Below are 21,708 nucleotides of genomic sequence, written 5' to 3'. Positions count from 1 at the left end.
GTATCTGTCACAGGTAGAAGAAATACCCGTATGATACTTTGGCTCTCTGGCAAAGACACGTAACGGTTACACTTTTACAAATGAACAGTGTTTTTAACTCATAGAAATGACTTTTTTTAACTATGAAACACCGTAAAGTCATTTTTTGTTCTTTCTTTTCAGGCACCAAACTGTCAGGAGTCTTCCCGCGTGAACCCGCCACCGAGTCCCCAAACTGACCAACGGACGAGACCAACTGCCGCGGAGAAAACGGTTAATGTCAGTTAGCTAGCTAGTTAGCTCCTCGCTAGCCTCCAGATGAGCTCGCGCGACTTGCCGTTGGCGAACATTGTGTTTGTGGTTAAAGGACACGAGTCTCCAAACGCACGCGACGGAGCGCACGTGCACAGTTTTGTGAATTACACCCCGTGTCGGGTGTTAGGGAGTTGTTTACCTTCGGGCTCGAGGAGGAAATAGCTCGTGTGTCTGCGAACTGCGAGTTTCCACAACAGCGTGAGGCAGAAAAAAAAGACTTCCGGTCATAACTTTGGATTCTTCTTCTTCTATTTCCTTGTAGTTTTGCCTCAACCGGATGCTTTGTCGCCCCCTAACGACGAATACATGTAAATACATCGTTTCATGTCGAAATTAACTTCGGCATATTTAAATATGCTTTATATTTTATCAAGAAAAATGTAGTTTTGTAAATTATAAAACAAATATGTTAGAATATAAATATATTATAGAAATGATATAAAAAATCTCTAATATAATATAAATATTCATATATTATACAGACCTGTAATACCTTTTAATACTAGTATGAACAAAATATTTAGATACCATTAATATGTTCAAATAATAATATCTATCGCCACTTGCTACTGAAAAGGAATATATGAGTTTATCAAATGTATACCGAACTCAATGTGCAGCGTTATAATGTGGTACTATTCTCCCATGAGAAGAGAAATAAAACTAAAATACTGTTGTTCTCACTACATGACTACATGTTCCTATTTAAACAAGAAGCCCTTAAAATTAAACATAATAATAATTTCATATTAGGTATCACATTTTAGGCACTGGACCTGAAGCACAATTTCCCCAAGAAATGCATATTGTAATACATGTAACATTCCTCACAATGCACACGAGTGATCAAAAGATGAAACATTAGAATTAAAGGGTTGCAACGTAACTTTATTCGTTTTGTACAGTATTTCCACTGGACATTTTTTTTTAAATTCAATATATTTTCCTTTACATTTCTTTTTTAATAATGTTGCCGATTCCTGTATGCACTTTTTTTCCATGTTCATGTTTGTGTGTCATGTTCAGTTGTAAGTGTATAAGTTTCTCGTAACTCATTCATACCGTCGGTCAAGTCAAGTCAGTTTAAAGATGGGTTATTGAGCAAAAAAAAAAAAAGAATAGAGAAAATAAATACGAGTAAAAGAAATGAGGACCAGAGCAGAGAAAACATCCGGACTGGTCAGTGGTGACATTTGAAAAGATTTTTTCTTTTTTCTAACAAACATGTAGCATTGTAAACATTTGTAGCATCGACGACATTACTCGACACGAGCCAAGCGCGGCTTCAGATTCCGATAACGGACGTGAACAGCTTCTAGGACGGAAGACGAGTCAGATTTGAGATATTTAGTGATGTCTGTTCATTCCCCCAAAAAGACGACGAGGTTCCTGATCACGCGGCCCTGACTACAGACAAACTCTTAAAACACAATTATCCAAAAATATAGCCCAGAATATCTTGATCGGGAAAAAAAAGAAAGAAAAAAGACCAAGAAAAGCAGAAAAGGCTTGTATCCTCGACTCCTTCGTATTTCCTTTCTTTTGTCTCTTCTTCTTTCCATGCGACGTGTTCTAATGAGGCTTTTTTCTCCACTTCTCAGAAGTGATTAGAATTGCATCTGAATCCCTGTCAATGTATCAGAACATACATATTAGTTGAACTTATAATACTTTTTTTTGTCGTTTTTGTGTGTGTCCCTGGCATAATTTTCTGAATCCCAGAATTGTTATCTTAGAAAAAGAAAAGAAAAAAAAATAAGTCCAGTATAGTCGCCTCGGGTTGGCGTCTTCCGAGTGAAGAAGGAACGTTCGCCTTTTCCGAGGAGACGTTTAGCCGGTTTGCCTTTTTTGGGGGGGGGGGGGGGGGCAATATGACAATTCGATATATTACAGTCATCAGGATTATTTTGCAGATTTTCTTCACTCCCTAAAAAACCAGACAGAGGGGGACTGAGCTATTGCACCTGCTAATGAAAAGAAGCACGGATTTAAACAACCTCAGTCGCACTGACCGTCTCCACCGAGCCCCTTACATTAAAGTGGTATATCGAAAAAAAATAAAACTAGACATCAAGTAAGTCATTTCAACCAGGCCTTCAAGGATGACGCAACTTTGGTAAACACGGTTAGTACCTGCAATCGGCCGCTATGATAGTCGCTTAAATTTCTACAATTTGGCGCCACCTGCCACATCTAAAAAGTACTGCAATATTTCTATCGGAGCCAAAGTTTCTTCTTCTTGCACAACAAGGAGGGGGGGAAGGAGGAGGGTTGCCCCCCCATCACCCCTCAAGAAAATGCTTAATATATTACACTCTACCGTGAAATCTTAGCTTAGCTATGCACAGTGAAAACCATCAGAAGACTGCAATACCAGGGATGTCCACACGATCGCTGGAGAGGCTAGTTTTATGCAATTACTCAAGTCATGTACACCCCCCCCCAAAATGACGCTGCCTTCATGAAATTCCTTATTTAGGCGCCCCTCGGTTAACGCATGCCACTTCCCCCCCAAAAAGAACAGATGGCAAAAAAAAAGATAAGGAGAAATAGAGCAGCAATGTTCTGCACGAAACGTGTGCACATTCAAGTAAATAAAAAGATATAAAGAAGAAGAAAAAAAGAGTCAAAGATAGATACATAAAGAACTTCTCGTCTTTGTTGGTCGGATTGGCACTTTTGTGAATAGGAGTGCATTTTTCAGAAATATATTTTTTTCTTCCTGGTTGATGCACTTGTTTTCTCTTCTTCAAACATTGCAATTCTGCCGTTATTTGTATTCCGAGCTCGGAATTTAGCCGTGAAATCGGAGACTTTATAAATGCCGCTCTACACGCGTCGGTCGCGTAGAGAGAGGCGAGTTCTCGATAAGCGTTCACGATTTCAACTCCGTGGGCGTCCCGGGAGCGAGCGCGTTCTGTGGATAAATTGCACCAACAGCCTGTCGCACTTCAACGATCTGCATCGCCAATTGAAGTTTATGGCTCGTGTACAAATAGTATAATACTGAAAGGAACCAAATCTACGGCTGTCTGTCAAAAAACGAAGATGGCGTCAAATTTGATGGACTAATCAACGGTATTGTGTTGTTGTTGTTAACTTAATTTCAGGATGGTTCCTTGATCCACATAACAGGGGCTCCCGGCCTCGGATGGGGACATGTAGTCACAGAGTCAATCAACCTCTTCCTCACACAGTGCCCGTCAGTCATCACACAGTTCTGCTCAAGCCAACGCAACTGAACCCTGATCCCAGATCAGCCGGTCCACGGTCGGGGTTTACAGGGCGGGTTTAAAAACCACCGGAAGTCATGTGGCTAGAAACGACAAGAAGAAAAAAAAAGAGTTTCCATGAGAACTAAAGAGTGCACCGAATCACAATTAAATACGCCCCCCCCCCAAAAAAAATTTTCTGTTTCTTTGTCGTAATTAAAAACAGAAAAAAAATCTTGAATTTAAATTATTTAAAAAATATGAGAAAAAAAGGGGGAAAAAAGGCCGACATTTTCATAAATATGGAAATTATCCCCAAAGCAGCGATTCTCACTCACTGTGAAGAAAAAAAAAAAAAATACCAACTCTAAAGTCTATGGAAACCATTTGTTGTTGTTTCTTGCCAGGTGTGTGTGTGTGTGTGTGTGTACAGTGTCTGCTGGTGTTGTATGCAAGTGTGCATGAAGTGTGCGCAAATACATATACTGGATAATATATATATATATATAACATTTATATATTTAATATTTATATATATATAAATATTATATATAAATATATTTATGTAAATATATATAATGCAAATCCAACCAAATTCAAATATATTTAATACTTGAATTGTTTTGGTTTAAGTGAGGCTCGAGTATCCCTGGACCAAACCCGGCTCCTTATTAAAAAGTAGTGGCTGCACTTCCCTCGCCGGCCACACGGGGTCGTCTATTTACATCAATGTGACAATGAAAACCATTTATAGTCGTCATCCTTCTCTCCTCCAAACGATAGGTTTTACATCAATTCTACCACAAGACACCACCACTGTCACTACACCGTCACCGTTGAGGCCCCGCCCCCTCCCCCGACTCTTATTTTAAATATTTATATATATTTTTAAACTCAACGAGAAAGGGCTACTACACACCGTCCTCCAGCTCTCCGTGTTTTGGGCCAGGGATACTCGGTGTGACGCGGGGGTAATACAACGCCATGCAAAAGACCCCCTGCCACGTACCGCCGGGGATTGTGGGAGCGAACCAGCAGGGCCCCCTAGTGGCCATCCGTGAAATCAGACATTTCAAAACTAGAAACGTCGTGTCTGGAATTTCGGCTCGTTTTTTTCTTTTTAAACATCTGCGATGTCTTGAATTCTTTTAAATATAAAAATATTTTTTTTTTTTCCTGCTGCCAGTACCTCCCCCCCGCTGTGCCTTGTTAAATAGTTAGATCACTTCATAATTCAAATGTATCGTCATTAATAACACAGCACACGACAAACATCGGATCTATAGCTACACCACCCCATTTACTAGACCGTTAAACATCCTATAGAACCAAATCACTTCTCCACTTTCCCTTTCTACGTGTTCCCACACGTCTCAAGCCTCCAAAAAAAAAAACTAATTAATGGAAGGGGTGGGGGGGGGGGGACACTTCTTAGCTTGGGCATCAGATTAGCTGAACCCTAAAGATCAAAGAGCGAATTTGGGATGAAAAAAAAAGAAAAATCATTAGCACAAAAAATCACGAAAACAAACAAAAATAATCACGTGACTCCGCCCATTTCACCTCGTGCACCCCGGTCTGTGTGCTCTGCACGGGCAATCCTAAAAATGAGGGAAAGTCCCAATGTAAGAAGAAAAAAAGAAAAAAAGTGTACGTAAAAGATATTAACAAACCAAAAAAACATCGTCGCTGCCAATGAGAACCAATCAAATGGCAGGAAGATGTCCGTGTCACTTCCTCTCCTAGAGGGACGTGCAATGGAGTTTACGTGGAGCAGGTGCCTCGCGCCCTGCCAGAGGTCAGTCCTTTGGTTTTCGGAGAGAGTGGGACATCTTTACCAAAAGGGTGGGGGGGGGGGTCTGTGCGTGTGTGTATCGATTGTGGAGGTGGGAGTTAGTGGCGGATCAGAGAGGTCTGACGCCGGCATCTAGGGGTCCTCTATGAGACAAGGAGGTATGAGGCGGGAGGACCGTGTGTGTGTGTGTGGTTTGTTTAAGGAGGCGGAGGGGGGGGGGCTTAAAGCTGGAAGCCCTCCATGGGCGCCTCCTGCTGGGGGAAAAGGAACTGCTGGTTGGCCTGGTCCACCTGAGGGGCGAGGCTGTTGTCCTCGTCCTCCACCCCGAAATAGTGCTCGATGAGATCGAAGGCCTTCTGGTAGATCTCCTGGTTGTCGTGGCTCTGGAGGAACTCGATCTTGTCGAGACCTGGAAATAAACGACGAAAAAATAAAGTGTTGGAAAACAACAACGTGGAACAAGCGGTCACGTTAGAACGATGCAGGGAAACAGCCAGAAATGAGAACAAATTAAATAAAGAAGTATTAGATAGAGGCAGCTACTGGTGTTTTGGGGTCTGGGTATCAAACCTCAATACTTTACGTCTGCAAAATTTAAGAATAATAAAAGTTAGCTATCGCTTTGTGAGATTCCGGATTAAAAAATTAAAATTCCTGATAAAAGATACAGGAAAAAAAAGAAATGTGTACATGACTTTCCTTAACCCTTGTGTTGCCTTAGGGTCATTTTGACCCGAATCAATGTTTAACCCTCCTGTTACCTTTATATTTACTAACATATTTTACCCTTTGGGTTCAATTTGACGCCAGCAATTAAAACCTCCAGAAAATTATTAGAATTAATATTGTTTTCCAAGTTTAAGTGTGAGGCACTTTATGTTTGTTTGTTGACTACCGAAAGAACACCGACATTAAACATTGAATGGGGTCAAATTAATCCTAAGGCGGGGGGAGGGTGTAATATTGATTCGGGTCAAAATGACCCTAAGGCAACACAAGGGTTAATAAACAACAGGGTTCATACACATGTTGATCAATAGATTTCCATGACTTAAAAATAGCAAATAGTTTGTTTAAAAGAATATAGAAATAAATGTTTATTCTTTTAATCAAACTGAGCGTAAATTAACATAACAACATTTTCATGACTTTTCCAAAACTTTAGGGATGACATTTTTTTCAAGGACTTTTTCCAAGCCTGAAAATAAAACATTTTTAAATTCCGTGACATTTCCAGGTTTTTCATGAACGTACGAACCCCGAAACCACCACTGTGTGTGTGTGTGTGTGTGTGTGTGTACGGTACCGTAGGCTTCCTCGATGAGGCTGCAGTACGGGTTGACCCCGGTGCCGCTGCTCTCCTGCTTGGCCTCCTGCTCGCCGAGCCTCAGGATGTTCTCCAGCCCGTTGAGCGCCACCTGCACGATCTTACAGTCCATCACCGTCAGCAGGTCACACAGCGGCTTGATGCAGCCCAGGTTCACCAGGTACCTGGGTTCACAACACACACACACAGATGGTTTCAGACGGCTCCTTCATGTTGAATATCAAGATCACAACCCTAAGTCTCCAGAAGTTGCTCGTGAATCACGTTTTAAAGTTCTCTTCCAGTGTTACAGTAACTCATAATCGTGACCTTCCCACCAACAGGATCAGCTGAAAGGTCACGCACTGATACTTTTATTGGTGCCAACATGCAACCAAATAAATGTTAAAAATAGGGCTCAAGTTGCAACAAAGCTAAGCAACGTCACTGTTTACGTCGTTATTATAGATATTTATTAAGGCAACCAATAATAATATGCTTTTGTATTTTTTTTTACAATTCCAAAGTTCAGAAGACTCCATAACAGACTCAAAGATTAAAAGGAGACTCGGAAGGGATTTTCATACGGACATTACATTTTATTATACTATTCATTTTTTTACTATTTGATACAGGTTTGCCTCAAGTGATAAAATTAATGTATTTTAAATCAATTAATTGTTCTTCCTGGTTATGCATCACCATGCTACCTCCCTCTGCATAGTATTCATACATTTATATCCCCTAATCTCTCCATAGAAATTTACATTTCTAGTTAATTCATTCACAATTAAATGCATCACTTCATATTTCTTCACATTAATTTAAAAAATGTTCTTTTTTCAGTCGTAAAAAAAAAGAAGCTCTTCCAACTACATGCTAACAAAGCTATTAATCCTTAAACAGTCCCCCCCGTTTACCTGATCTGCTCCGGCGTTCCTCCGGAGGTGGCGTTGGTGATGGCCCACGCCGCCTCCTTCCGGGTCCTAAACTCCGCTTTCTGTAGAATGTCGATCAGAACCGGGAAGATGTTGGCGTCGATCACCGTCTGTGGGGTATTAAGAAATACATTTAAAATAAAAATTAGGGGGGGGGGGGGGGGTCTCCAAACAGCAGCCTGGACATGTCTCTGTGTATGAAATGTGATTGAGATTCTATTTCTAAGACAAATTATGTTGCTTAATAGAACCTTAAAAATCACTTAAACAAGTAAAAACTCAGAATTATGGATAATTATGATATTGTTCATGTAAACGGTACATTTTAAATATAAATTCATCTTTAATATAGTATTCAAAAAGGTATGTCAGTCATCGTGAAGTTATGGCAGGTTGCTCTTTTGTTGGATTAGATGAGTGCTTCTCAAACTTTGGAGGAAGTCATATGTTCACGCCTACAAAAAATGAAACTAAATGGTCCACACTGAATTCTTACACTGAATTTGTAGCAATATTTTTTCCTTTTTCAAATAATAAAATCACTTTCAATTAAACCAGATTGAAAATAATATAAATAAATAAAAGACTACAAATACAGTTCTATCAGTGCAAAAAATAACTAATATTTGGCAAAAAATAGATTATTGTGGCTGCAATTTACCTGTTTCACACTGAAGATAATAACGATAAAGTGCAACCTGTGAAAAACTATAATCTATATATTTTTTAAAAATCTGCATTTCCACCTGTAATGCCATGGCGCCCCACTAGAGGGACGCGCCTCACAGTTTGAGAACCACTGGATTAGATGATTTAAGATAAGATGAAGTCACTGCTTCACAGGCAAAAAATGGAATGATTCAGCGTTATGGAAAAGGGAAAAGCGTATAAGAAACACGGCGAGAACATAAATAAAACTTAAAGTATACGGGTCATAAATACTTTAAAAGAACAGCCAACCTCAGCACATTAAGTTTAAAAGACACGATTACTAATATATGTGTTCTTCTCAAAAGAGCAATTTATTACTTACAATAAATCACCTGAATTAACATTTCTGCGGTTGTGGAGGTTTACTGGGGTAGTTTCTTGATGCGTTATAATAATCACCTGTATTTGTGCTCGGTTTCCTGCCGTGATGTTGGAGATGGTCCAGCACGCCTCTTTGCGGATGGACTCTTTAGCGCTGCTGAGAAGGTGCAGCAGACACGGCAGAGCGGAGCAGTTCAACACCACCTGGACACAGCAACAGAGGGGGCAAGTCATATATTTTGTGTATATATATATATATCTAAAATATATATTATAATATATATATAAAAGATATTATATATATAATTATAATATAGATATAATAATAAATATATATATATTTCATATTATTATAATATGTATTTCATATATCTTCATTTTGGAGGATGTAATTTGTAGTGCTGTTAAAAGGAGGCGTTCCTGTTAATTAGACTTAAATGAGGTGGACAAAATAATAGAAACACCTGTCACTATTAAAACAATACAATCCGACATCAGAACAGCAACGATTAATTTGATTAGTTGTCAACTATTAAATTAATTGACAACTATTTTAAATACAAATTAATCGGGTGGAGTATTGTTTTGAAAAGATTATAAAAATTCTTTGATTCCAGCTTCTAAATTGTGAATATTTTACTTTTCTTTGACAGTCAACTGAATATCATTTAGTCGTGAACTAAAGAAGACTTTATCTTGGCTTTTGATAAACTTTGTAAAACATTTCACATTGTGAAGACCAAACAACGTATTCACTAAATAATGGACAAATTCATTGACCAAAAAATATATATATTTCGAAAATTATGACAAAATTTACCAACTTCTTAACAGTAAAAAAAACAGAACATTATTTTAAAAAAGTATAACAAAAGATATTAGCTACTGAACAACTGTAGTTGTAACTGTTTACTGAAGAGCCTGAATCCACTCTCACCTGCGTCTGGATGTCGTCTCCAGTCACGATGTTTCCGACGGCCCTCAGAGCCGGCGAGGCCACCTTGTAGTCCGTGTGCCTGCGGGGCGGCGCGACAGAGAAACAGCTTTTTAAGTATTTAACGCGTCGCATCGACCGCGGCAAAGACGACGGCGGAGAGCACGACCGGACTTTACATGAGCAGCTCGACGAGGCGCCTGCAGACGCCGGAGTCGATGACGGCCTGGATCTTGTCGTTGGGGCCGTCCGAGAGGTAGGACAGCGCCCAGCAGGCGTCCGCCAGCAGGTCCGGGTCGCTGCTGAACAGAAGCCGGGACAGCACCGGCAGGCACGGCGACACCTAGGCACGCACACGACGCACGTTTACAGCGAGACATTGGAAATACAAAAAAAAAAACAGCAGGAGGTTGATTTTAAAAGCCGTCCAGGTGTGTTGGGGTGTCACCTTTTCAAAAGCAGGCGGAGGGTTCTTCCCTCTACAGAGATTAGACAGAGCCCACACTGCATTCCTCGTCATGGTCAATCTCGTGGATTTGGTCAGAAGCCTGAAATGACAAAGAAAGAAAAAGACTCTCAGGATACGAGAGAGCATCAGAAATAAGTTGTTATAGATATATATTATTATGAAGATGGGCGTACATTAATAATGGCGGAAGGATGTCGCAGTTCAGCACGTAGTCCCTGCACACTGCGCTGTCCCCGGCGATGTTCCCCAAGGCCCACACCGCCTGCAGAAAGAACCAACACAACCAGTCAGGGGTCAGACCAGTGGGTTTCCAGGACCTTTACACGAGTATATATATATATATATATACACCTTATGACACAAATGAATGAGAGACAATAGTTTGATTAAAACAATACATATTTATAAACATGTTTATTCTTTTAATCAAACTGCATAAATGAACATATGAATATAACAAAACTAAAAAAATATTTCGGAATTTTCTTTTTTTTCAAGGATTGGAAATAAACCATTTTAAAATTCCATGATTTTTCCAGGTTTTCCATGATCGTACGAACCGTGTCGTTGATACCAGCAGACAGTGGGCGAAAGAGGAAGGAACAAAACTCCACACACACACGCCGCGATGGCCGCCCGTTACCTGTTCTTGGACGTCCTCAAAGTCCGAGTTCAGCAGCTCGATGAAGATCGGCACGGCTCCGGCCTCGATCACCGTCTTCGTCTGCATGGACGTGCCCGACGCGATGTTGGTCAACGCCCAGGCGGCTTCGAACTGCACATGCAATGTTGGGAAATTCAGTTTCGGGGGCGAAACATCGATTAAATACAGTTGTACGGTATAAAATTGCCGTTTGAAAAAGGTGAATTGTGATCCAGCTCTAAAGGAGTATAACATATTTGAATCAGAGTGACTACTGATGGAGATTTTCTTTAATTTATTTAAAAGCAAGTATTTAAATAAAAAGAGACATTCATTTGTTTAATAATAATTAGAATTGTGTTTTTATACAAATAACCACTATAATGGAATCGGACACTATTTTTTCCTCACATCTTTAACCGAGACGTTCAGGTTCAGAGGTTACAGCTCGACGCTTTGTGCAGAAATAACGGCCAAAACGTAACGCAGAGCTACCTTTCAGCCAGGTGACACGCACTGTACCGACCCAGGGGACGACGTTTACTTATCGGCCCCCGCTGACTGGAACCCCGGGGCATTTACTAATAAATTAGGGACACTTTTTGAAATAACATTTAACCTTTGTTTAAAAATAATAAATATACTTATTTAGGCTTGCAGTATAAGAGCAATTGTCAAATAAATGGCATTAATAAGACTATTAGGCAATAGTCTACAGATTGAAAGTATTTTCTTCTTTTTTTGTTAACCGAAAACATAAATGAGACGAATATTTAATTTCATTATTTTTTCTTTGTAGTTATTTATATTCATTACGTTTTTTAAATAACTAACACATTTTAACTTTTTTCTTTGTAATTAAAATGTATTTATTTTTATTGATTATTATTTGAGGTTTTTTAAAAACCGAACATAAATCAGACGAATATATTTAAATTTATTATTTTTTCTTTGTAGTTATTTATAGTCATTACGTTTTTTAAATAACTAACACATTTTAACTCTTTTTCTTTATAATTAAAATGTATTTATTTATTTTGATTATTATTTATTATTGATTTTGTTTGCGTGTGTGTACCTCTATAGTCCAGGCAATACAGATAGGACACACACAACAAAGAACAACAACAAAACGCTGTTAAATTATCTAAATTAAGGGGCATTTTTTGCCCTCTAGTGATATCAGGGGCAACATTATATTTCTTCGGGGCATTTTTTTTCTTCCTCGTGTTTCCGACGTTGCACTGACCTGTAATGTGCAGTTGACGCTCAACTTCAAGAACTCCACAAACCGATCGACGACTCCGGGCGTGTTTATGACTTCATCGATTGGGGGGTTGGGCTCTGAAATGGGGTAAAACGACATGTGAACACTCGTTTGTTTCCACATGCGTCTGCGTGTGTGTGTGTAGTCACTGCAAGTACACAACATATACCTTTAGAAAGTAGTTTTCTGAACTTCTGTGTCGTGGCGAGCTGAAGCTCTTGGTCGTCCGAGAAAAGCATCTCCACCATGTCTCTGGTGATGACTCCTTCCTGCAACACACGCACACGCACACACACTCCACTATTCTCAATGCACAGAGAGGATGAAAAAAAACAACAACAAGAAGAGGCTAGACCAGATTAATAATGACCACGGTCCCGCGTGGGCCTCTCTCTGTCTACATGTGAGAGGAAATAGGAAACCAGACACTCACTGTTGCCGGAGAGCTGAGGTCGGGGTCCACCAGTGGACTCTCAAACATGGCCTCTTCTTCATTGAGAACATCCACATTCCTCCTCTTGAAAAGCTGCGTTTGAGGAGAAGCAGCATCAGAGACGTACGAACGCCACACACGAGAGATTTAAAAACAAAAGACGACGATCCGACACCTGCTGTTCTCGTTTCTGCTTCCTGAGCTGGACGCCCTCCTCCTCCCTCCGGCGCCGCATCTCCTCGGGGTTCAGGGCTTTGTTCTTGTAGCGGTTCATCCTGTAGTTGTCTTTGGCCGGACTGGCTGACGGCTCTGAGGGGCGCGGACACGCGGGTGAGGCGCGGCGAGAAAAAAGCCGAACACAAAAGCCGAGCGCCGTGCGGACGGGAATCGAACACGTGACCGTTTGCGTTTCCTTAACGGCTCTAAATATATATACAGTCACGATGATGACACAGCCTGGGCTCGGGTCTATATATAAAAAGGCCTCGTATAACAAGCTCATAGAAACTGGATAACACAACCTAAAAATACACACATGCGAACATGTGCACACACACACACACACACACGCTCCACTAAGCTACTCATTAACCGGTCAGCTGGCCGGCCGAGCAAACGTATTTATTCAGTAGAGTTGAAATCGCAGAGTTAGCGCAAACCGGTGCCCACGCCGAGCAAAACTGCTCAGTCTCAGCCTTTGTGCAGTCAGGCCACCAGAAAGAGGCAGCGGGCAGAACCCAGAGGCCCCCGGGGGCCACAGGGAAGAGAGAGAGAGAGAGAGAGAGAGACAACATTGAAACCGTGTGCCAAAAAAAACAATGGCAGTTTTGGAGGTTAAATATCGGAACAAGTGCCGCAAATTGAGGTTGTGTTATAGTTTGAGGGGATTAGCCTCATGTGTGTGTGTGTGTGTGTGTGTGTGTGTGTGTGTGTGTGTGTGTGTGTGCGTGTGTCGTGTCCAGATGGTAAAGCCACAGGACGCCATACGAGCACACGGGTTACGGCTGGATGCTTCGATTTCTGTAATGTGGACATTAGATTAGCTGCTGTACGCGAACCGCTCCGACTGCTTAGGCTGGGGGGGGGGGGGGGGCAGAGGAGACACCTTCACCTCCACGAGGAGGAGCGAGGTGAGGGAAGAAACCAGAGGAAGAGTGAAGGCGTCTGGACTGAGATTTCTGCAAGTACCCAAAAAAATAACAGGAGAATTGAAACGCTCTGCGTATTCATCGAAATCCCAAACTACAGCATGACTAACACTTTATTTATTGTGTGTGTGTGTGTGTGTGTGTGTGTGTATTTAGCAGATCAACCTCCTTTGATTTATTCTCACTGAGGTACAACAACCCGCTTTGGTGACAACAGACAGACAATAATTCCCGATAATAAATACTCATATAGCCGGAACAGAGGAATAGAAGAACAGAGGAATAGAGGACCAGAGGAATAGAGGAACAGATGAATAAAGGAATAGAGGACCAGAGGATTAGAGGACCAGAGGAATAGAGGAACAGATGAATACAGGAATAGAGGAATAGAGGACCAGAGGAAAAGAGGAATAGAGGAACAGAGGAATAGAGGACCAGAGGACCAGAGGACCAGAGGAACAGAGGAACAGAGGAAAAGAGGAATAGATGAATAGAGGAATAGATGAATAGAGGACCAGAGGACCAGAGGAATAGAGGACCAGAGGACTAGAGGAATAGAGGAATAGAGGAATAGAGGACCAGGACTCCGGTTGCAATATTATTATATAATGACCAGATGTGTCGCGGTCCAGCTTTGATATTTCCTTATTTCCATGTGTCATCTTTAATGCAGCAGGGTGTGTTTGGTACAATGCCTCTCTTATTGTTATTTACAAATACGGACAAAGTAAACAACAACACACAAGCGTGAGACACGGGGTCACGTGCACCGCACGTTACACGCCCGACCTACAAGCGTGCCGACGTGATGCGTGGGCATACAAATAAAATAAAGTTACATAATTATATTCACGCCACAGTGTCACTTCATCGGGTTGAATTGAGACTTGGTGACGTCACGCCGTGTTGTCCGCGTGCCAATAAGCGGGTCAATATGTGGACGTGATCGATATAATACCTCGAGGGAAGCTTTACCTCTCCACACCTTTAGAGAGAGGCTGCAGCGCGGCGCATGCGTAGTTAGCCAGCTAGCTCGTAGTTTGCTCAAGTTGGCTAACAACTGTTTGTTTTCTCAGGTTAAAAACAGCTTAATATTAGCATCGTTACACCTCGTATACGGGATTAAACCCCGCCCTGGCATTAGACAGTCCCGTGACGGGTTAATATAAACCAACCGAAATGGATTAATAACTATATTTAGCGTAATTTAGCGTCGTTAACTGGAGTTAGCTGCGCGGCTAAAGGAGCTAGCTCAGTTAGCTATACAACAGTGACAGGACGAGGTTTTTTTTTTTGAATGGTCATCACTCAATGACGCATCTTTCTCCACCTGAACGCACCTCCGTGCTCATAATTCGACCCCCTGCCGGAAATGAAACTTACCCATTACGTCTTGTGTCGTCTGTGTCAAGTCGTGAAGATATAAATCAATTTTGAATCCTCTCTCTCTCTCTCTCTTCTAGCTTCCCAGAATTTGCTCCTGTAAGCAATATGTCTGCCGGAGCCGGAAACGTCAACATATAACACCAACTCCCGGCCACCAGGGGGCGCTCGAGCCCCACACAACCCTCTGTCGTCACATTATTTACCTCCTTCAGTGAAGGACACGAGACAAAACCAAATAAATACACGACCGTTCAGCGGTTTGAGTCACCGAGACAATTTGGTGCTTTCTATGAAAACTCACACTTTTAATTACCAAATTAATTGCAAAATAAATATAATATATAGTCAAGACGTTGACGATATTAGAAATAATGATTTTTATTTAAAATATAATTGTTCTTCAAACTTGTCACTCAAATGAAGTCCAGATTTAAAGCTTCTCTCACCGGCAAAACTGTTTTCAGCTGCGCTCACAGAAAAAGGGATTTCAAGGGTTTTATAACCCTCCGTTGGTCTTCTAAGGAAAAACAAGTCCTCACACACGTCAACCACACGGACCCGGACAATGTCGACCCTCTACCGCTCCGACCGATCAGCGGACGCCGCGGTGGCCGTGGCTCTACACCACCCTCTGCACCACCTGGAAAGACTTTCTGATAGAAAGACCCCAGGTGGTGAGAATGGGAGGACGGGTGTCTACACCGAGCTCACAGTCAGCACAGGACCCCCACAGGGCTGCTGCCTTAGCCCCAAACTCCTCACCCTGTACCCCCGTGACTGTGCCTCCACCCGGGGCAACACCATCATCAAACACGCAGATGACGTCACCATCCTGGGGTTCATGGACGAGTCAGGGTACAGCACCCTGCATGGTGAACAACCTCCTGGTCTACGGAGAGGAGAACGACCTCATCCTCAACACAAGCCCAAAGAGATAATACCGGACTTCGTGAAGAACCCTCCCCCTCTACAGCCTCTCGTGAAAAATGTGCAATATTCCAATCTGTGCAATATCCCCACATAACTCTAGGACTAGCCGTGTTATTAATGTGCCGTCTCCTTTTTACATTGAGAACCTGTTTTTAAAACAAGTGTACATACCACCTTATGTACAGTGTGTTTTTATATTTTTCTTTATTTTAGTGTGTTTTAACCTCTGCACAATAATTCCAATGTCTCTGGACTGTTGGTTTATGCACACATGGCAAATAAAAACACCTTGAACTCAGGCGATAACACAATGTACCATGAGAACACTGGAGATGGACCTCTATACACCGAGTAGAGACCTCATTAAACACCAGAGAATAGTCATTTACCACATTAACCATGTAGGCTATAGAGAGTATTTATTATTAATTTAATGTTATCTTCATTGAAAAAAACTGTGCTTTACTTTGAAAAATAAACTTTTGAACGATAGTGTATGGACTGGATTTTCATAATAAGAGTTGGGTTTATTTAATTCTCATATGCATATGCGTTGATGAACATTGCGAAGCTGAAACATTCATTCATGCATCCATTATTAAGATATGCACCCAAAAATAAAAAAAGTTATAGGAAGGGGTCACATGGCGTAGATACAATCTTCTTCCTCGTCATCCCTAACTCCTTGGTTCAGATACCTCGGCTAACCCCCCGTGGTTTGGAAATAATGTGTGTGTGTTCATGCGTGTGTGTGTGTGTGTGTGTGTGTGTGAAGAGCCGTGGTTTCCCAGTGTTTTTCTCAAAGTGAATGTGACAGAGTAATACAGGTGAGGCGCATCCCTGGTCAATTTGCTGGGAGCAGGTAGTGGTAAATTACTGCACTATATTGTGAAACAGCGTTGTCCTCTGACATGGGCCCTCCAGGGGTGTGGGGGTGGGGGTGGGGGGGGGGAAGTGGCAATGGCGATACACCAGGGGGCAATGTTGCACCAAAATAAAAAATTCAAGCCATTCCCTGCCGTCAGGATGGCTCATTCCCCCTCTTAGAAAAAAGTGTGTGGGGAGGTCAAGAGGTCAAGTCTGCTGAGATTCTTTCCCATGATTACAGTTTCTTGGGGAGTGAACCATTACTGGTCCCTGGGGGGGGGGTTACACCGGGCTCTCGAACTACACCGAGCCACGAGGTCCGAGGTTTTTTTATACCGCCCAAATAACAGCTACGCATGCGACAGGATGCGGTCTGCAGGGCTGTGTGTGTGTGTCGGGGGGGGGGGCTCATCGAAATCTGATTACACGGGCTCTCCTTTTCGGAGTTCTTTACCTTTTCTCATTTCTGGGCCCGCTGAAGCACGTCACGCAGCAGAGGCTGTCCATTAGTCAACGCCACGGAGAAAAGACTCTGTAATGGAATCCTGAGAGCGTGTAACCGAGGCGTGAAGCAGACGGGACGCGGTCAATCCGGCCGTAGGCGTCCACTCGCCATTTATGTAGATATAATACACAAGACAATCAATACTCGCCTTTTTAATCCACATTTAAAAGAAAAGGGAAGACCCCTCTTGCCCTCGTTGGTCGCGGGCCGTCGGAAAAAGGCTGAGTCAGCAATATTGCGGGTAAAATAATGCCACGACGCATTTTTTTCCCACGCGCACATTTAACGATGCTGCTTTTGAGCCCGATGAGAGCAACACCTCCGAGAGCACAGGTGTCAAACACAAGGCCCGCGGGCCGAATCTGGCCCGCCACATCGTTTTCTGTGGCCCTTGACGCCTTGAAAAGACACATGATCACCTTTTATTCAAGAAATTTAAGAAAAATATCCTGTGCTTTTATTTTGAAGGTTTCAAATTATACTGACTTTTTGAAAATAATATGAGAGAAATGTTCTTATGTCCATTATTTCTACACTTATATAAACAATAATCAAATGCAAAGTGAGTTATTTAACAATATGTTCGGGATTAGCTTATAAAGTTTCAGGTACACTGGCCCTTTAAGAGGCAGCCATGATGCTGATGTGGCCCACGGGGAACATGAGTTTGACACCCCTGTCCTAGAACACAGGTGTCAAACACAAGGCCTGCGGGCCGAATCTGGCCCGCCACATTATTTCATGTGGCCCTTGACGCCTTGAAAAGACACATGATCAACTTTTCTTCAAGAAATTTAAGAAAAATATCCTGTGCTTTTATTTAGAAGGTTTCAAATTAAACTGACTTTTTGAAAATAATATAAGAGAAATGTTCTTATGTACAATATTTCTACATTCGAATAAACAATAATCAAATGCAAAGTGAGTTATTTAACAATATTTTCGGGATTAGTTTATAAAGTTTCAGGTACACTGGCCCTTTAAGAGGCAGCCATGATGCTGATGTGGCCCACAGGGAACATGAGTTTGACACCCCTGTCCTAGAGGCTTTGCGACTTCTGATCAAAATAAGTTTTTGTTTTTGTTTTTAGGAAGACATCACAGCGTCATAAGCTTTAAGCTTTATTTAGAAAGACATTCAAAAAGAGCTTTAAGATCGTAATAACATTAATAATACAGCGTATTCACACAGCTCTTTTTCAAAGACGCTTTCATATCCACATATCTACTCATCTCTGTCGGCTCAATGCTTTTTCTGCATAGACCCTAAATCCCTTTCGCTTGCAGCGAGACTTAATTCAGTGGAGAGTCTCCCGCATGGCAGAATATCCACCGTACAACATCAAGCGGGACTAAAATCTCTGCAGGTGCATATCGAAACAAGCAGAAGATTAAAAAAAGATCCACATTTAGTCTTTCCTAAAATGAAGGCGCATGTTTGTAGAGGGGAAAAACTCAATTATGGAGCGTTAAAAGGCAGCTCAGTTTTGATGGTGCGCAAATATACTCACTTTAAAACCGCTCCATAATTCAATTACACCCAATATAATAATAATTATAGGGCTATTTTTTCCATGAAATGCGAGAGAATGTCTGCGTGGAAGAGAGAGAGAGAGAGAGAGAGAGAGAGAGAGAACATCTGTAAGGCTCGCTTTGTGTGAGGGGTAATAAAGGGCGAGGGAGATAACGCCACAGGGAGTGTACACTGTGAGGAGAGAGAGAGAGAGATGTGGGCCGTGAATGGAGAAGAGGAGCTTCGTCTTCATGACATTGGGTTTAAAATTCACTCAGCTCTTATCCATCCTTTACTTTTTTTGGGGTAATCTGACGACTAGGGTGGCCCCTCCTCCATTAGGGTGGCCCCTCCCCCGTCTCCCCAGGTGACTGGCCCCGATAGATCAGCTGCTGAGTCGGTGTTTTTTATGAATATTCTTGCGGATCATTCGATCATTCGGCGAGAGGGGAGGAGAGATTTGTGGGAGCCATTTGAATAGTAATGTGTGATTATTTTCACCATGCGGGATAAAAGAGAGGGAGACGGCTCCGGAGCGGATTGAACGGATACGAGACTAAATTAAAAAATATATATATATCCTTGAGAGAAAAAAGGCAACCACTTGTTATTTGTGAAGAGGTGGGCTGCGTGGGCTCTTACTTTACATCTTCACCCTTTAAATGTGTGAATAAAATAATCGTTCTTAAACCATAACCCAATCGGGCCCGGAGCAGTTGGCTTCATGTGGAGGCTTTAAGGCAGGGATGCCAGGATGAAATTGGACAGGGGGCCAGTTTTTTTTCAAGTGAGATCTCAGGGGGCCGGATTACACTTTCGGACTGAAAAGGCCAAACACTGACTCAACACATGGATAGGTAGGCTATTTGAAATTATTCATGAAGGCCTACACATCATTAAGAAATTGCATTGGCACCAAAATTGCCTCACAATGAGGCCTACAATTACATAGCCTAAAGCAGGAGACAGTTACCCTCTAAAAACGTAACATTTTCCTATCCATGCAAGTAGCCTACATATATGAATTAGAAATGCACCAACAAAGCCACAGGCTTCATTTAGTAACTAAATGAAGCCTGTGGCTTTTTTGAAAGAGTGGGAAAATGCTTACAGCACCTGGTATTCCCAGGCAGTCTCCCATCCAAGTACTGACCAGGCCCGACCCTGCTTAGCTTCCGAGATCAGACGAGATCGGGCGTGTTCAGGGTGGTATGGCCGTAAGCAAAAAGTGAGCCTGCAAATAAGCCTTTTAAAGAATCGGAGACAAAAATTTATAAAAATAAAATATGTGATGTACAGTCGGGCCGAGTCCGGCCCGAGGGCCGTAACCCTGGCACCACTGCTTTAAGGCCTCAAAACAAGTTTTAAAGTCTTCTACTTCTTTTTATTGTTATTATTTACAACCGACGCTCAGGTTTTGATTCAGAAGTAACATTTAAAACCAACATGGGACGTCTAGTTCATCTTCTCGTGAGTTCAGAGGTGGAACCGATGTTCGGGGAACAGAACACTTCTCTTCCTCTTTTGGGATTTTTAAACATTCCTTTAGTTCCTTCTAAACTTTGAGTTCCTTCTTAACTTTGACTTTCTTTTAACTTTTAGGTTTTTTTTCACTTTTAGTTTCTTCTTAACTTTTAGGTTTTTTTTCACTTTTAGTTTCTTCTTAACTTTTAGTTTTTTTTCACTTTTAGATTCTTCTTAATTTTTAGTATTTTCCTAAATTTGAGTTCCTTCTTAACTTTTAGTTACTTTTGACTTTTAGTTTCTTTTAGCTTTTAGTTTGTTCTTAACTTCTACTTTCTTTTATCTTTTACTTTCTTTTTACGATTACTTTCTTCCTAACTTTTAGTTAGTCTTGTGGTTTCAGTCAACCACAAGACACTTACACGAAAGCATCGGACATGCTAATAATCCAACAATGACGAATGCTATATATTTTAAGTAGATTGTTGACGCTTCTGTACCTGCAGGACTTTTACTTTGAGTATTTTTTACAAATCCAGACCATTTGCAGTTGACTCCACACGGCTCTCAACATGGCGGCGACTGAGGGGAGCGTGACATCATTCTCAGCCATCCTAAAAATAGCTGATATCTGTCCACTGCAAAACTAATGCTCAGATTTGGGGCTTTAGCAGCTTTGATGTCAATTACTGGCAGCTAGTCCGGTAATGGAGTCCAAACCCACTCAGACCGACACGTTGGTGCGTCCCCAAAAACACACGGCACGAGTAATATTTATTTTGGGGTTCCCACATTCTCAACGTAAGGTTTTTGCCGGGTCTTTCTGGCCGGATGGCTCATCAACACGAGGAGCAACTGGCAGAGCGATGTCAGCGGGTTGGCTGAGGCATGCGACACGAGCCCGGCGCCAAGGAGGTAGAGACGGCTGCGTCAGAAAAAACACTTGGTAGAGATGAATCTGGCCCGGTCACTGTTCACGCTGTAATTGAGGACTTCCTCTGGACCCTCAGGACCTTCCGGGCTCATTTCATCCCAATCGAACCGGCTCAATAACACCTCTTAACTCCAAAGTGCCTTTATTTGGCTTCGCCCGTTCGTATCGGACGACGTTCGCCTTTATTTTTGCAAACTTTTGTCCAAGTAACACAACGCAGGGAAGGGCTTTAACGTCTCTGAGCATCAAGGGAGATTCCACCGTGTCTTTTTTAAATTACGGTACAACACATTGCAGCTTTTCCCGCCGCGTAATCCCCGAAACGCCGCCTCTCCCTCTCTCTCTCTTTCTCGGCTCAACTTCTCGTTGTGCGTCCTCTGCAACAACAACAAAAACGCAAACGCAGGAATAAAAAAATAGACTTCGAATTATTCACCTCCGACTGCAGCCGGGGTATTTTAAATTAAAGACATTTGATGTATTTTTTTTTCGAGACCCGCCATGGCCGAGGCTGAGATGTAAGAATAGGACAGGAGTGGCCATGAAAAGGTGATGGGTATGTGGATGTGCCGGAACACCTAACTGCCTCACGACGGGGCTTTTCACCGCCTCCCTGCGGCGGCCGTAAATCCACCTTG

General features: G+C 42.0%; 1 protein-coding gene and 1 non-coding gene across 4 annotated transcripts; both read right to left on the bottom strand.

The window, feature by feature from the left end:
• Nucleotides 1–1,161: 1,161 nt before the first annotated feature.
• kpna6 (karyopherin alpha 6 (importin alpha 7)) lies at nt 1,162–14,943 on the bottom strand. Of its 3 annotated transcripts, XM_056428394.1 has the most exons (14): nt 14,855–14,943; nt 12,499–12,632; nt 12,324–12,416; nt 12,060–12,159; nt 11,873–11,967; nt 10,624–10,755; nt 10,154–10,242; nt 9,960–10,059; nt 9,691–9,854; nt 9,515–9,593; nt 8,656–8,781; nt 7,528–7,655; nt 6,608–6,792; nt 1,162–5,710 (listed from the first exon to the last, which is right to left on the bottom strand). In XM_056428394.1, the coding sequence occupies exons 1-14, from the start codon at nt 14,856–14,858 to the stop codon at nt 5,523–5,525; spliced, it is 1,617 nt and encodes a 538-aa protein (XP_056284369.1). In that variant the 5' UTR covers nt 14,859–14,943; the 3' UTR covers nt 1,162–5,522. The 3 variants fall into 3 exon arrangements, with proteins under 3 accessions (XP_056284369.1, XP_056283556.1, XP_056285111.1); XM_056427581.1 differs by lacking the exon at nt 14,855–14,943 and having other exon boundaries at nt 12,499–13,772; XM_056429136.1 differs by lacking the exons at nt 12,499–12,632; nt 14,855–14,943 and having other exon boundaries at nt 12,060–12,190; nt 12,324–12,492.
• A 4,833-nt stretch (nt 14,944–19,776) lies between these two features.
• On the bottom strand, nt 19,777–19,895 carry LOC130198977 (5S ribosomal RNA). The gene has a single exon (XR_008832721.1). It is a non-coding gene; the product is annotated as a 5S ribosomal RNA (ribosomal RNA).
• Between the last annotated feature and the right edge of the window lie 1,813 nt (nt 19,896–21,708).

This window comes from Pseudoliparis swirei, chromosome 1 (genome assembly GCF_029220125.1).
Source record: "Pseudoliparis swirei isolate HS2019 ecotype Mariana Trench chromosome 1, NWPU_hadal_v1, whole genome shotgun sequence".
Taxonomy (NCBI): Eukaryota; Metazoa; Chordata; class Actinopteri; order Perciformes; family Liparidae; genus Pseudoliparis; species Pseudoliparis swirei.
The sequence above is the reverse complement of the archived record's forward strand: the minus strand, read 5'-3'. Positions and strand labels throughout refer to the sequence as shown.